Source organism: Panthera pardus, unplaced genomic scaffold (assembly GCF_024362965.1).
Source record: "Panthera pardus isolate Hobbes unplaced genomic scaffold, ASM2436296v1 HiC_scaffold_13, whole genome shotgun sequence".
In the NCBI taxonomy this organism is placed as follows: Eukaryota; Metazoa; Chordata; class Mammalia; order Carnivora; family Felidae; genus Panthera; species Panthera pardus.
The window spans coordinates 159,801,815-159,817,119 of record NW_026526688.1 but is presented as its reverse complement, the minus strand read 5'-3'; the positions used below and the strand labels follow the sequence as shown (position 1 = coordinate 159,817,119).

Here is a 15,305-nt window from a genome sequence, read left to right as displayed (position 1 = left end):
ACGTCTTTCTTTTGTTTTTCTCCAGCGACAGTTGAGCAAAAACATCAAGTTTGGGCAGCCACCACCCAATGCCATTCCCATGAAGAAGGCGGACAGTGGCGAGGTTAGCTTAGAAGAGGATCTATTCCTGACCAGTCCCATGGAAATTGTGACTCAGGAGGACATCATCCTGTCAGACACGGAGAACAAAGTAAGGTTCCTCCTGGGAATGACTTCTTGCTAATACGTGTGGGGAGGACGTCAGTCAGTGAACAGGGGCATCCAATAACTCTTGGGTCTGCAGTGGAAGGAAGGAGTATGCAAGAGAAGCTTTCCTGATGAGTCGCCCAGGGCTGGAGGGCACTTCCTGGTCAGGTGCCATGATCTGCAGTGAGGGCCACTTGGAGGAGGGAGAGGAAGAGGAGACATGCCCTTTGCATGCACTCTTCACAGTGTCTTCCACTTGTTCTTCAAGACTCAGGTTGGCCCACCTCTTCTGGGAAGCCTTACCCGGCCTTACCCCTAGGCTGTGCTATCTCCTGTGTGTCTTTGCTGTGTGTCCTTAGTGCCTCTCACACATTCATACTCATCTGTGTCTTTCCACATAATTGTTTTCTCTCCATCTCTAAATGTTGAGTTCCTTGAGGACAAACTGGATCTTACACATCTCTGTCTCCCTAGGACATAGCTAGTGTTTACTTAGTAGCACTGAATAATTACTTGTCAAATTGGACTAATTTTTTTTTTTTTTTTTTTTTTTAATTTATTTTTGGGACAGAGAGAGACAGAGCATGAACGGGGGAGGGGCAGAGAGAGGGAGACACAGAATCGGAAACAGGCTCCAGGCTCCGAGCCATCAGCCCAGAGCCTGACGCGGGGCTCGAACTCACGGACCGCGAGATCGTGACCTGGCTGAAGTCGGACGCTTAACCGACTGCGCCACCCAGGCGCCCCAAATTGGACTAATTTAAAGGAAAACAAGAAAGAAATAGGTTCTTAACAAGACAGGACATATCAAACTGGCCATTGAAGTCTACTTAATGAGGAAAGAAAGTCATATTGGTCCAGCATTGTCTTATTTAAATTTGGTCTTTTGACACTTGGAAAGAGACACCATGAACATATCCTGGAATGAGAGTCCTTCCAGCAGCAGAAGGGACCCCCCTCAGGCGTCTGGTGGGGAAGGAGGAAATGCCCCACCAGTAGCTGGAGCAGGGAGCTCTCTGCAGAGTCTTCCAGTCTTGGCAGAAAGCATTCTTTGTGCTCTGCCTACCAAGGTGCCTGGACTTACCCTGGATGTTTTTAAAATGGACGTGGCCCCAGAAGTCATGCTTGTTATCAGCTAATATGTCATAGGGCAGTAAGAAGGAGAAGTGATTAACAGAGCAAAGTGAAGAAGGATAGAACAGGCTGGTCCCCCGCTGTTGCCCACCTCTGCCTGGTCCTCATGACTCCTGGTTCCCACACAAGCAGGTGTCAGGTGGTGTGCTGGGTAAAGTGGAGACCGCGAGGTCCAAAACCACTCTCTCCAATCTCTTGGTGCGAGCGGCAGCAATGACTGTCAGCCTTAATGCAGGGATTGCCCCAGGACTGAGGCAAATGTCCTCACTGTTACTGATGGTCTAATACATGCAACAGACCATGGCCTGAGGGAGGAGGAGGACCATTCGTTCGGCAAGTGCTACCCCAGCTATAGATTAGGGGTGCCTCTGCATGGTTTGCCTTTTTAAAAATTTTTTATTTTTGAGAGAGAGAGAGACAAAGTATGAGCAGAGACAGAGGGAGACACAGAATCCGAAGCAGGCTCCAGGCTCTGAGCTGTCCTCACAGAGGCCAACATGGGGCTCAAACTCACAAACCGTGAGATCATGACCTGAGCCAAAGTCAGGCGCTTAACCAACTGAGCCACCCAGGTACCCCTGCATAGTCACATTTTAATGAGAGTCAGATGGCAAGTCAACAGATATGTATAAAGATAATAACTTACTTATTTAGTAAATGTTACAGTATAATAACTTTGGATCAAGAAAAATGCTTCACGGGAAGTAAAACAGAGTGGTGGAAAAGTGAGTAACGTGGAGGGGGAGAGGTCACTTTTTAGGTAAGGAGGTCAGAGCAGCCATGACAAACCTGGCTATGGGAGCTGTGTTCTAGATGGAGGGAAGAGCAAGTCCAGAGGCCCAGGATAGGACTGAGGGTGTCCCATGAGAAAGCAGGTCAGTGTTGTTGGCTGGACCGTGATGGGGGGCAAAGGGAAGATAGAGCGAGGTAGGGAGGCCAGAATGTACAGAGCACGGGAAAGGGATAATTCTACTCTGAGAGTACTAGAAACCTCTGAGTATTTTAAGCAGGACAGTGACATAATCTGATTTTTGTTTTCCAAAGATGCTTCTAAGTGTGGTGCAGAAAATGGGCTGAGGCAGGACAAGCTATTATTGCTCTGGAAGGTACGATGAAGCTGTGTAAATATTGGCCACACAAAGTGGAAGGTATATTGGGCCATCAGAAAGGTGCAGGTGATGTAGTGTGGGCATTCCCAGGGCAGGTGAGGTGACTGGGCTGGGGATCTTCAGCCTTTTTCTTCTTCTGTCCTGAGGGGTTTTTTTGTTTGTTTTTTTCGTTTTTGCCTCTGGTCATCCACCTTCTCAGCCCAGCCTTTTGCGCACAGAATTCGTAGGGCCTTTGTTTTTTCTCACAGGGAAGAGGTCTGGCATAGAGGTGAGAGGTCCGGCAGACAAAGGGGGTGGAAGGCAGTGAGCATAGCCCACCGCTCTGAGGTCGGAGGCCAGGTGTGTGACACAGCCCCGCTTCCCAGGTGGGGTGGCTAGAGGGCGGCACCTGGACTCTCTCAGCCGTGGGGAAGCACATCAGGGACTGAGGTTAGACACTGCTCACATGGAAATGTGTTGAACTCAGGAAAGGAGGAAAGCACAAATTCTGTGCCTCAGGAGTCCTTGTCTGGACATTAGCAAAGTCCCCACTGTGACTTCTGCCGGCTCTGCAAAGCCAGCTGCGGCCTTTTCCAGGCACAGCCCGCATCTGGTTATCTGCCCAGAACTTCCTGTTCTGGCGTTTGACTTGAGTGCTCTCTTTTCGGTTCCAGCCCAGTGATACGCCAAGTTCTCTGAGTCCTCCGAATCTGCCTGGAGCCAGAAGTGAGATGGAAGAGAAGGTAATATAATTTGAAATTACATATTTAGCTTCTTTACTTGAACTTCCATTTCCATCCTCTCCCCCCCCCTTTTTTTTTCGATCCGCTGTCTCATTTTTTCCATTCATAAATGCCGCCTTCATCTATTACTTTAAATTCCTTCAAAACATAACCAGTGGTAGATGTAGAGTGTCTGTTTCCATGGCAGCGCACCTGCTGGAACTGAACCCTGTTCTGAAAAAATAGCCACCTCCCAGCACGTACATATTTGAACACTTACACGTTGGTCATTTTCCTAAATGTACCAGGTACTTCAAGACACTGTTAAGCCATTGAAAAAGACATTCCAGAACACCTGAAGGTACCCAAGTCTGTAAGGAAAAAAGTCTCCTTCTATTTGGAAATGCAAAATAAGGGGCACCTGGGTAGCTCAGTCAGTTGAGTATCTTAATGCAGATTTCAGCTCAGGTCAGGATCCAGGTCAGGGTCCTGGGCTCAGCCCTGCGCCAGGTTTCATGCTGAGCATGGAGACTGCTTGAGATTCTCTCTCCCTCCCTCTCCCCCCCCCCCCCCCGTCCCTACTTGCACTTTCTCTCTCTCTCTCTCTCTGAAATTAAAAAAGGAAAAAATGCTTAGACATGCAAAAGCAAAAAGACCTTAGCATTTTTCTACTTGTATGTATTTTTGTTTTTTTAACTTTTCTGTGTTCTGTTGAAACCTGGGACTCTGCCTGCAGGAGTCCAGGGAACCCTGTGGAGACCGTGTGCACCCCTCCAGTAGAGGCCGGTCCACTCCTGTGAGCACTCTTCACTTGCATAGGGACTCAAGGGTCCTTCCAGGGACTGGCACAGTGAGCAGAGTATGTCCCTGAGTCTTCTGAAGGGGATGGCTCAAGACAGTGCCACCACCCAGACAATGAAGAAGCCCAGCTGAAATGAGTAGAAATGAAACCTTGCATTTAAGTCTCAGCTTCAAGTGCTTATCTGTGTCTTCAATCTACCACATTTGGCTCTAATTCCTTTTATTCACGCATCTAGTAGGGGATGGAAATAAATGTTTGATTTGTCTCTTCTCAACCACAGTTCAGAATTTGATACCTATTATAAAGATAACCATAAATAAATGAAAGCCAGGAGCCCAAAGGCTGGAATTATTTTTCCTTACTACTGTGCTCCTTATCCTAAGTTATTATTTACTGAGCATCCATCTTGCTCTTGAGCTGGCTTGGTCCTTTGTCTTTTGTGCATAAATATGGAAGGTAATTGCAAAAAGCAAAGCTGCCAGCTAAACCCCACTGGCTCTGCACTTACAACATGAATGCCAACACATAAACCCTGGCCTCTGTTCATGCCTTTGTGCCTGAGCTGCTGGCACCAGACCCGCAGATGGGGCCGTGAGCGCCCTCTGCTGCACGTTGACGTGGTATGGCTGTGAGCCCTCACCTTGCTGCTTGCCTTTAAAAGCTCAATAGTTACAGATGTGAGGCCCCTGGGTTGAGGCTGATCTGCGGGTGTACAGTTTGTCTGAGGTGGTGGCTCCTAAGTGCGTGCCATCTGCATTACAGCGCTGCAGTCGTGCCGTGAGGACCTTCCCTTTCCCCCAGGGGGGGCACAGTTCTGCCCATCCTTTTTTTGCCACTCAACTCTGTGTTCTGTGGCTTTGGAATGATTGTGCTAAAACATTTTAGCAGGTAGCAATTTCATGCCCTAGGCATAGCTGTTATACTTTTTTGTTCCTTCATTCCTCCAAAAAATATTTACTGAGCACTTGCTAAATGACATTTGCTGCTTGGGCAGAAAGGGAACTGAAAAGATGAAAAAGACACTTTCCCTACTTCAGAGGGTCTCAGGTAGAGGCTGAGGGACGTTTGCAAGTGTCTTATAGAGTCCTTAGTATAGAGATGAGCTAGTCCAGGGCTCAGCAAACCATGCTTTATTTTAGGCTTTGTGGCCATAAGGTCCAACCTGGATACCCTCCTTTGTTCTGCTCTTCCTTTGTAGCACAAAAGCGCTAAAGACCATGGACAAGGGGTGTGGCTGTGTGCTGATAAAACTTTATTTACCAAAACAGGCTGTGGGCAGGATTGGGCCTCCTGGCTATGTTTTGTCAACCCCCCTCATCTAATCTGACCCCCCCCCCATATTATTCAGAGTAGGAAAATCAGTCCCTGAAAGGTTAAATGACTGTTTTGAGTTAATGCAAAAATCATTGGCAGAACAAATAGTCAACGTCCTGTTTTTTGATGACAAAAGCAGTGCTCATCTCTCTGTCCCAGTGCCTCTGTTCACAGCAGCCCCTGGGCCAGTCCAGGCCTGGCAAGGTGCAGGCCCCAGCAAGTGCTGCCATTCCAGGACCCCCCCGACAGTGTTCTGATCTGGACTGACTCTGTAGTTTAATCTCCTCTACAGGTGGCTCCAGTTAAACCATCGCGGCCAAAAAGGCACTTCTCTTCTGCTGGAACCATCGAAAGTGTCAACCTAGATGCCATCCCCCTGGCCATCGCGCGTCTGGACAACAGTGCTGCCAAGCACAAACTGTCCGTTAAGCCAAAAAACCAGAGGGTGTCAAAGAAACACAGGCGACTTGCCAGGGTATGTAGCTCCCATCCCAGCTGACCAGGCAGATGCCCTTGCTTGCGGGCACTGATTCTACCTGGGGGGGGGGGGGGGGGGGGGGGTTGGTGGTGGTGTGAGGGGCCCGTAGAAGCAACTAAGTGTCTCCCATCAGGGACCTGGTGTGTTGCAATGAACAGGGGGAAGCAGGCCCATCTACTGGCCCTTTCTAACTTGTTGCCTGCCTGGGGCAGGTGGGCCTCAGAGTGAGGGGCTGCCTTTTGAGGGGCTCTAGACACCTTGCATTTGCTTTGCCAGCTCTCCTACCGTGGCTCTGCCAAAGGTTCTTCAGTTTGACTGGTGTGGACTTTGACGTCACAAATTTCAGGGGACATCAGCTCTCATTTTTTCTCATCTTTCTAAGGCTGGGCTATTGGTTTTTCTCTTTTTATTCATTTGTATTAAGCAAAAGGCATTTGAGAATGACCAATAAAAGGGCCGTGGAGTAAACATGAAGGTGATATGTTTTCCTCCACTCTCACAATTTACTCTTGCTGTGCTGGCCTGGGTGTACCTATCTCTATACTTAGGAACAACTGCACTTTCTCTTGAGATTAAGAGGGTCACCGACATTGTGAATAGGGTGGGTAATGGTTGCCTGTGCAAAAGGAAAAGGCTAATTATTTTGTCCTTACCAATGTTAGGATCGACTGCATGAACAAGGTAGCCTTCTGGGTCAGCTGTCCCTGGACCAGAACGGACACCCTGGAGAAGGCAGACCAATTTGGCATGAGGAGGAGCCAGAGCTGCTGGACTCTGAAGAAGAGAAGAGATGCCAAGAAGAATACTGGCTAGAACTTGAGGCCAAGTGCAAACGGCAAAAGGCTGAAGCAGCCGAGAGGAGACGTCTGGAAGAACAGAGACTCCAGGCCCTGGAGAGGAGGCTTTGGGAAGAGAACAGAAGGCAAGAGCTCTTGGAGGAGGTAGGCGAGGACGAGGAGGGAGACGAGGCAGAACTACAGCTGGAGGCAGAAAAGAGGCAGCACCAAGAGGAGAGGCAGAGACTGGAAGGGCAAGGTGTCCAAGGCCAAGAGCGGAGAGAACAAGAGGAAGGAAGGCACCTGGAGGCCCAAGAGCAGCCGCCACGCACACAGCAGGAAGAGCAGGCGGTGTGGAGCGGGCAGGAGGCCGAGAAGCAGCAGGAAGAACAAGAGGAAAGAGAGTTGAAGGAGCTGGAGGAACAGAAGCAGTTGGAGGCCGAAGAGCAGCAACAAAGGGAGGAGGAGGAGCAGCAGCGGCAAAGGGAGGAGGAGCTGCGGCTGCAGGAGGAACAGCAGAGTCTGGAGGAGGAGCAGAGGCGGGAAGAGGAGGAGCATCGAGAACGAGAGGAGAAGAGGCAGCAGGAGGAGGAGCAGCGGCAACTAGAGGAGAAGCTTCGCCTGCAGGAGGAGCAGCGCCTGCAGGAGGAGCAGCGATGGGAGGAGGAGGCAGCAGCAGAGAGAAGGGCAGAACAGGGAAAGCGGGAGGAAGTGGAGGCGCAGAGGCAGCAGGAAGCGGAAGGTCGAGAAGCAGCGAGTGTGCAAGAGGAGAGGTGGCAGCCACTGGACGTGGAAAGGAGCTCAAGGAGCCCAGTTCAGGTGGACTTTGCAGACAAATCAGGCAAACGAGAGCACCTGCAACCCGAGAAGCAAAGAGAACACTCTGAGGAGTCAAGGATTTGCGAGAAGCAGAGCCAGGAGGCTGAGCCATGCGGAGAGCAGCAGGCACAAGGCGGGGATTTTCCCAGGCATGGTCGTCGTGCACGTCAGGAAAAGAGACAAGAAGCTAACATGCAGCCTCCCCGGAAACAAGAGGCGAAGGTAGAAGAGACGCTGGCTGCCGGGGAAAAGAAGGAAGCTGCCGCTCCAGAAAAAGACAGGAAGGTGGAGGAACTTCGGTGGCAGGAAGTGGATGAGAGGCAGACCACGCCCAGGCCCTATACTTTCCAGGTGTCATCCGGAGGGAAGCAGATTCTCTTCCCCAAAGTCAATCTGAGCCCAGTGACGCCCCTGAAGGACGCGGGACTTGCCTCTGCCCCCCAGGAGCTGAAGACCCCCAGAGCCAGCCCAGCCTCCCATGCCTTGCCCTCCTCCCTGAGTGTCCCCCACACAGCCATTCTGGTCACGGGAGCACAGCTCTGTGGCCCGGCCGTTAACCTGAGCCAGATCAAGGACACAGCATGCAAGTCTCTCCTGGGCTTGTCAGAAGAAAAGAAGCACGTGGATGTCCCTGCCCTGGAGAACCCACCCCGAGCATCTGTCGACCCCCGGTCAGGGAGCGGGAAGGCCAGGCCCCCCCAGGAGTCTCCAAGCAGTGTGGCTGCACTAGCTGAATGGGCTTCCATTCGGTCCAGAATTCTGAAGAACACAGAGAGTGAGCAGCGCGTTGATAGAGACCAGTCTCGGCCAGGTGATGAGCACACTCCCAGGGGCCGTTGTGATTCCCGCGGGAACCTCCGGAGGATCCCCCCAGTAAATGCAAAATTCTCTATTATGCCTGCTTGGCAGAAATTCTCAGATGGTGGCACCGAGACCTCCAAACCTAACACAGAAGCAGAGAGCATTAGAAAAAGACCTGTGCTGGGACCCAATGATGGGTCAGCTCCCCAGCCCCTGGCTACTTATGAGCACCCAAAGGGTACAGAGAAACTGGAGCCAGCAGACAGCACAGAGGGATGCAAATTTGCCAAAGACCTCCCATCTTTCCTTGTTCCAAGCCCTCCTTACCCTCTACAGAAAGCAGTGGCCCATGCAGAGCCCATGATCATTTTGGACAGTGAGACCTTCAGTGGTATAGGAAAGGCAGACCCCGCAACGCCTGGTCAAGAGGAAAAAGCCTCACCGTTTGGGATAAAATTGAGAAGGACCAACTACTCCTTGCGCTTCCACTGTGACCAACAGACAGAACAAAAGAAGAAGAAAAGGCACAGCAGCACCGGGGACAGTGCTGATGGTGGGCCACCTGTACCAGGAAGCACAAAAGGAGAGAAAGAGACAGAGGGTGTGGCCCTCAAGCATGGCCTGTCCCTAACCCCTGAGAGGAAGCAAGCCCTGTCCACCTGGAAGAACTCTGCTGAAAGAGTACACTCTTCTCCTGCAGCCCAGCTGGGGCCTCAGCCAGTTGCAGAGCACGACAAGGTGGCAAACAAAATGCCATTGGTACAGAAGCCAGCCCTGGCTCCCAAGCCTGCCGGTCAGACTCCCCCCTCCTCCCCACTCTCCAAACTGAGCAGGCCCTACCTGGTAGAGCTGCTGGCCCGCCGGGCAGGGAAGCCAGACCCGGAGCCTGGTGAGCCATGCAAGGAGGGTCAGGAGAGCAGGGACCTCTGGCCGCGGTCACCGCCACCCCCAGAGAAAAGGAAGGCACACAAGAGGGATGAGGAGGAAGTTGTAGAAACAGAGAGGAAACTTGGTTCCTCGGCCCTGTCTGCTGCTCGGCCAGAAAAGCCTTCCCAAACCCCTGAGGCCGGGAGGAAAGGTAGGTATGGGTAGGTGCCCCCTGCCTCTGTCCAGCTTGTCTGTGTCCTGGCAGAAGCCACAACTGCCCGGAGCTGGAAGCAGGGCTAGTGTGGGAGCACGTCCCTTCTCTGTCATAAGTCATATTGAGGCCCTTTTCTTTTTCTGCTCCTTTAGAATTTTGGAAATGCTGACTGTGCTACCTTCCTGCAGCTCATACTGTTAATGATACTTACAGAAGTAATAAGTTCCAGGTGCTGACACTTAGACTAACACACTTTCAGTTGACAACGGACATTGAAATACAGTCCTAATTAACAAAGAAGCCCTTAATCCTTATGAAGGAGCCTCACAGTGATGATAAGACTGGGGTTTTCTAGACTAGTCTGCGTTGTAGCTCTGGGCTGTAAAGGCACTAAGGTGGGAGGTTAGGGGACTTTCAGCAGCAGCATGGGCCTTGGGAGCTTCTGTGTGAATGATTGACTTTGGCTCAGTTTTATGCAAAATGCTGTGCAGATGCGTCCCTGCCCCCACCAGCTTACCACTGTGAAGCCTTTTAAAAAGAAATCTTAGAGCTGCCCTCACTCAAGGCTGCCCCTCGTGTTTCTTCAGACTATAGGTTTGGGACAGTTCAGTGATCACTTGGATTGGCTTTGGGGTCCCTGAGAACCTTCATCTAATTCTTTTTCTTTTCTGTTTTGTTGAAGTAAAGTTTGGGTCATATTCCAGGAAGTTACTTGCATGTATCAGAGAAACTCTCCCCTGAGGTTTATTAGGAAATGCTGCAAGCCTTCTCTTGTGTTTAATTGTTTAGATTTAGGGTGATTTTTGCGGAGAAAAGAGCTGTTTCCTGAGCAATAGTGGTTTGGTTACTTGCCTTATGGAAGACCTTATTGTCCTTTTTAACCACGCCTTAGACCAGCATGTAGATCACGCTTCCAGACCATTTCTCCCTAGTGGTTTCTGTTTGTCCTGCTGAGGAGCCCATTTTCATCATTCTCTCTCTCCTTCTCCTTTGCCCCTCCCTCTCTTTCTCTCTCTCAAAATAAATTAAAAAAAATTTTTTTTAATTGCAATTTAGTGCAGTGAATGAAAATGGATAGTTCAGTATAATAAATTGTCATCTTTCAAATAAGTTGGTTTAGGAATAACTATGCAGCAGCTTGGAAAACATGCAATTGCGTCGGGCTCTGCACTGACAGCATGGAACCTGCTTGGGATTCTCTGTCACCCCTTCTCTCTCTCTCTCCCCCTTCCCCGCTTGCTATCTCTCTCAGAAAAATAAATTAATTAATTTAAGCTGACCCTTAGTTCCCTAAAGCCTTGTGGGACTCATGTTTGCAATCCCCATTGACTTTCAGAGCTAGATGTCTGGGGGCCCGTCCCTCTGGTGAAAGTCTTAAAAGTTGGGGCCCCAGGTGTGGAATCCAAACCTTTTGTTCCTCAAGGAGAAGCTGACAGTTGTGAGTTCCCTCGGAGTTATGGATTGCTGTACAGGGGGTGGGTTTATGGTGAAATTGTGTCTCACCCTCTCCAACCTCCTTCTGTGTGGAGTTTTTCTCATTCACCCATTGCATAGTTGTTCAGCTGGTTTTTGGATTTTTTTTTAAAAGGGAATTGTTCCATATATAGCTGCATATCGATTGTGTCCATGGGAGGGGAGGCGTGCAGGACCCTCCTATGTCACCATCCTGAATTGGAACCCCCATTTTCAGTTTTGACATTAGCCTTTGTGTCAGTAGCTTTTATGATCATCCAAGTCCCTCTCACTGTCTGGAGGACTCTCTCACTCTCCTTATCTTCTCCCGGAAGAAATAGCTCTCTGCTGTGCTTCTTTCTCTTAGGGAAGCCCTTTTGATCATTATAATTTTCTACCCAAAACTGGCAGTGCCCCTGTTTTCTTCCCCAGTATCCAGATTCTGGGCTGTCAGGCTCTGCTAATTGAATTTTTCTTTACTTGGTAGAAAAGCAGCATGAAAGCAAAGACCACATGCCCGTGGGTGCTGTCTAAAGACCACTGGGGTCTTCCTGCTCACTCTAGGCCAAGCTGGCCAAACATGTTTGACTGAACACCCCATCAGAATAAAAATATTAAGCCTGGACCTCCAACTTTATTTGTTAATTGTGACCCTGTAGTGCTGTTATTAGCTAAAACACCTGGAGCATCATATACATTTAAGGTAAAGGTCACTGAAACAACAGTGGACATAACTCCGCTGTGATAACCCTCCTGTGTCCTCCTGTGTTTGCCCTCTAGCACTTCTATTGCAGATGTCATCTCATTCCAAAATTCCCACCTCCTTGTGGCGGGTGGAACAGATATTAAGTGGCCCTTTCTCCCAGAACTGACCTTTGGGAGCAGTGGTTAAAACCCTGTAAGGGCAGGATGCACTGGTTCATGTCCCCAGAACCTGAAGGAGGGAATTGGAGTGGGCTGTGGTTCCCCTTGTCCGCTGGGTTTAGAATGTGAGAGAATAGGTTTAAACAGATATTTTACCTTGGCTTCTTCCACTTCAACTCTGATTTTTCTATGACCCTGTGGTAGCTGTTTGGCCACTTCGTGGGCCTGCCCCAAGTAAGTGATCTAGAACTTTTACTTCAGGATGTGGGAATCGGTGCCATTATTTGTTGAAGACCTTTGGGCATCCTGGGCTGAAATTCAGACAGGAGCCACATTTTAACATCCTAAAACATTTTCTGTTTATTGATCCCCAGCTACAGTCCAGACCTGTTAGGCCCTTTACATATATTGTGTTACAGCCTTTCTAAAGTCTGGTCATAACTCCAGGATGTGCTATTCAAACCACAGTTCTAAGGAAATAAAAATCTGGCTAACGATTTATCTTTTCAAATAAAAAAAAAAGTAGGCAATTCTACTTTAAAGGTACTTTGACCCTTGTGATAAAATGCTGGTCAGAATTGTTGGCAGGAAACTGGCCAGTTGTTTTAATGACCTTTCCAGGCAAGTTCAGGTGGAATGTTTAGTGTAGGATTCCCTTTTACATAATAGCTTTAAATTTTTTTTAATGTTTATTTATTTTTGAGAGAGAGAGAGCACGAGCAAGCAGGGGAGTGGCAGAGAGAGAGGGAGACACAGAATCTGAAGCAGGCTCCAGGCTCTGAGCTGTCAGCACAGACCCTGACATGGGGCTTGAACTCACGAACTGTGAGATCATGACCTCAGCCAAAGTTATATGCTTAACCAACTGATACATAATAGCCCCTACATAATAACTTTAAATGGAAATCATTTGGATCTTGGCAGTTTGGTTTCAGACATTTTCCAAACAGGTGTTACACTGCCCTGGAGTAGAACAAAACTTAAATTATTTCCTGTGTGTAAAGCCTCTCAGTTAAGCAGAATGCTTGAAGTGGTGAATAGAGTCAACCCTTGAACATCATGGGGGTCAGGGGTGCTACCTTCCTGTGTAGTCAAAATCCCTTTGACTCCCCCAGAACTTAACTAGTAATAGCCTAGTGGAAGCCTTCCTGATAATATAGTCGAGTAACTCATATTTTGTATGTTATATATGCTAAATACTGTATTCTTACAATAAAGTAAGCTAGAGAAAAGAAAATCTTATTAAGAAGACCATAAGGAAGAGAAAATACATTTACAGTACTGTACTGTATTTGTAAAAACAAAACAAAACAAAAGCTGCATAGGGGAGCCTGGGTGGCTCAGTGGGTTGAGTGACCAATTCTTGATTTCAGCTCAAGTCGTAATTCTGGGATCACATGGGATTGAGTCCCACGTTGGGCTCCTCGTTGGGCATGGAGCATGCTTAAGTTTCTCTTTCTCCCTCTGCCGGTCTCACCCACTCGCATGCTCGCTCGCTCTCTCTCTCTCAAAACAAAACAAACAAAAAAAACCCGTGTGTAAGTAGACTTGGCCAATTCAAACCCATGTTGTTCAAGGGTCTAGTGTATTTGTATTTTTTATTTTTGTTTTTGTTTTGTTAACTAACAATTAACTAAAAATACCTTTCAGGGTTTTTTTTTAATACTTCTGAAATGTGTCACTTTTCTTTACTGTGTTAGATCATAGCTGAAACTTTATTTGATGATTAGGGAGAGCATAATGACCAAGACTCATTGTAAATAGGAATTCTCTTTGTAGAGTATTATAGGTCTAAAGGTATAGAAAAGCAGAATCTGCCTCCTTTTTGTGCTTGAATTCTTAATTTGATTTTACTTTGGTTCTTTCTCCTCAATAAAAAGTCAAATCGATGGGAGCCCTGGTTGGTAAGGTCCTGGATCATCAATGTGTAAACTTGTAGTGAATTTCCAAAGAACAGGTCTATAGTGAGCCCTTTTCATTTGAGGTAGTAAAGGACTCATTGCTGGAATGGTTATCTATAAAAGGGCTTAATTTTTACGTGAGGAAAAGAAGGGGATGATTCTCATAGACATAAATAGTAAGAACAGGTCACTTTTGTAGAGTGGTTCCTATCTGCCAACTGTCTGGTTAGTATGATACCCAGGATCTCTTAATCTTCACGGCAGTCTGATGAGGCATGTGCCATTGTCATCTCCACTTTATGGATTAGAAGACCTTAGAGAAGCTAAGTAGCTTTTGTAAGGTCACACAAGGTCAAGCCCAGGGCTGCTCAATTTAAGAGTCCAGTTACTCAACCTCTGATTCCAGCCACCTGTGAAGTGTGTTTACCCCATTGCATAGGCAAGACAGTCAACCACAGGAAAAGCTCAGACTGGAAGTCAGAAGTCCTAGGCTCAAACTTCAGCCTGTGCACTAGCCGCTGGGTGACCTGGGGCACCGCACTGGATTGCTGTGGCCCCTCATACTCACTCTGTCAAAAGAGAGCATTGAACCAAAATCACAGTTTCCTACTGCATTCCTCAGAGCCCCACTGCCCTCAGCAGTCTCACGGGATAGATAGAGCAGCACCCTTTTTACCTCTTTCATACACTGGGTAGGATGTTTGGGAAGGGGTTAAATAAAGCAGTAAATAATAATAAATCAAATAGCAGCCTGGGTCCCCTGTAGGCTTGAGATTTTCTGACACTGGAGATTGTATTTCTAGTCCCATTTTGAGGGAAGGAAAAGACTTCTATTTTTCTGTTGATAAGAAATATTACCTCTCCACCCAGAGAAGTCCCTCGGGCATCAGTGCAGAGTTTGTGTTAGGTAAGGACAGTTGAATATTTCATGTCACTAGTTCTAAGGGGTGAAGGATCAAGGTAAGTGAGCAGTTTCACTGTAAACCTCCCTTTGCCTTTACCAGTTTTTTTTTTAATATTTATTTTTTGGGAGACCGCAAGCAGGGTAGGGGTAGGGAGAGGGGGACAGAGGATCTGAAGCGGGCTGTGTGCTGACAGACTGACAGCAGTGAGCCCAATGTGGGGCTTGAACTCATGAACCACGAGATCATGACCTGAGCCGAAGTTGGATGCTCAACCGACTGAGCCACCCAGGTACCCTTGCCTTTACCAGTTCTGATCACTATTCCAGTGAGGTGGGGAGTGGGGGGTGGGGAGGGGGTGGGCAGGTCTCCACACTATCAGACCGTCCTCAGATACTAGCTGGCTTTCTTACATTTCATATCATTCATATCAGTTCTGATGCTGTCTACCCCTCCCACAAGACTGTCCCCACTTCAGATGCCATTCCCACATCCAGGTCATCACCTATGCTTCTGACCAACTTAAATCGGAGATTCCCACGACCCCCTCCTTGGGTTCAGTTAATTTGGAAGAGCGCCTCACAGAACTCAGGGAAACATTTTACTTATTAGATAACAAGTTTATTATAAAAGTGTGTAATTCAGGAACAGCCAGATGGAAATGATCCATAAGGACAGGGTATGGGGAAGGGGCATGGAGCTTGCATGCCCTCAAAGGACACCTCTCCCCACAAATCTCCATGTGTTCACCAGCTGGAAACTCCCTGAACCCTGTCCTTTTGGGTTTTTATGGAGGTTTCACTATATATGCATGACCAATTAACTCATCAGCCATTGGCAATTGAAATCAGCCTCTAGTCCTGCTCCCCTCCCCAGAGGTTGGGGGGTGGGAACGAAAGATTCAAACCTGATCACATGGTTGGCTCCTCTGGCAACCAGCCCCCAGCCTTAAGGATGGTCCCAAAGTCATCTCATTAATGGAATG

The 15,305-nt window shown here is 48.3% G+C and overlaps 1 protein-coding gene across 4 annotated transcripts in view; it reads left to right on the top strand.

Moving 5' to 3' along the window:
* CRACD (capping protein inhibiting regulator of actin dynamics) overlaps window positions 1-15,305 on the top strand; it is a 114,755-nt gene that overhangs the window by 86,901 nt on the left and 12,549 nt on the right. For all 4 annotated transcript variants that reach the window (XM_019469377.2, XM_053901550.1, XM_019469382.2 and 1 more), the window contains 4 exons: window positions 26-190; window positions 3,083-3,151; window positions 5,539-5,721; window positions 6,387-9,198. In XM_019469377.2, the coding sequence (XP_019324922.2) occupies window positions 26-190; window positions 3,083-3,151; window positions 5,539-5,721; window positions 6,387-9,198 (3,229 nt within the window). The remainder of the gene's footprint in view (window positions 1-25; window positions 191-3,082; window positions 3,152-5,538; window positions 5,722-6,386; window positions 9,199-15,305) is intronic.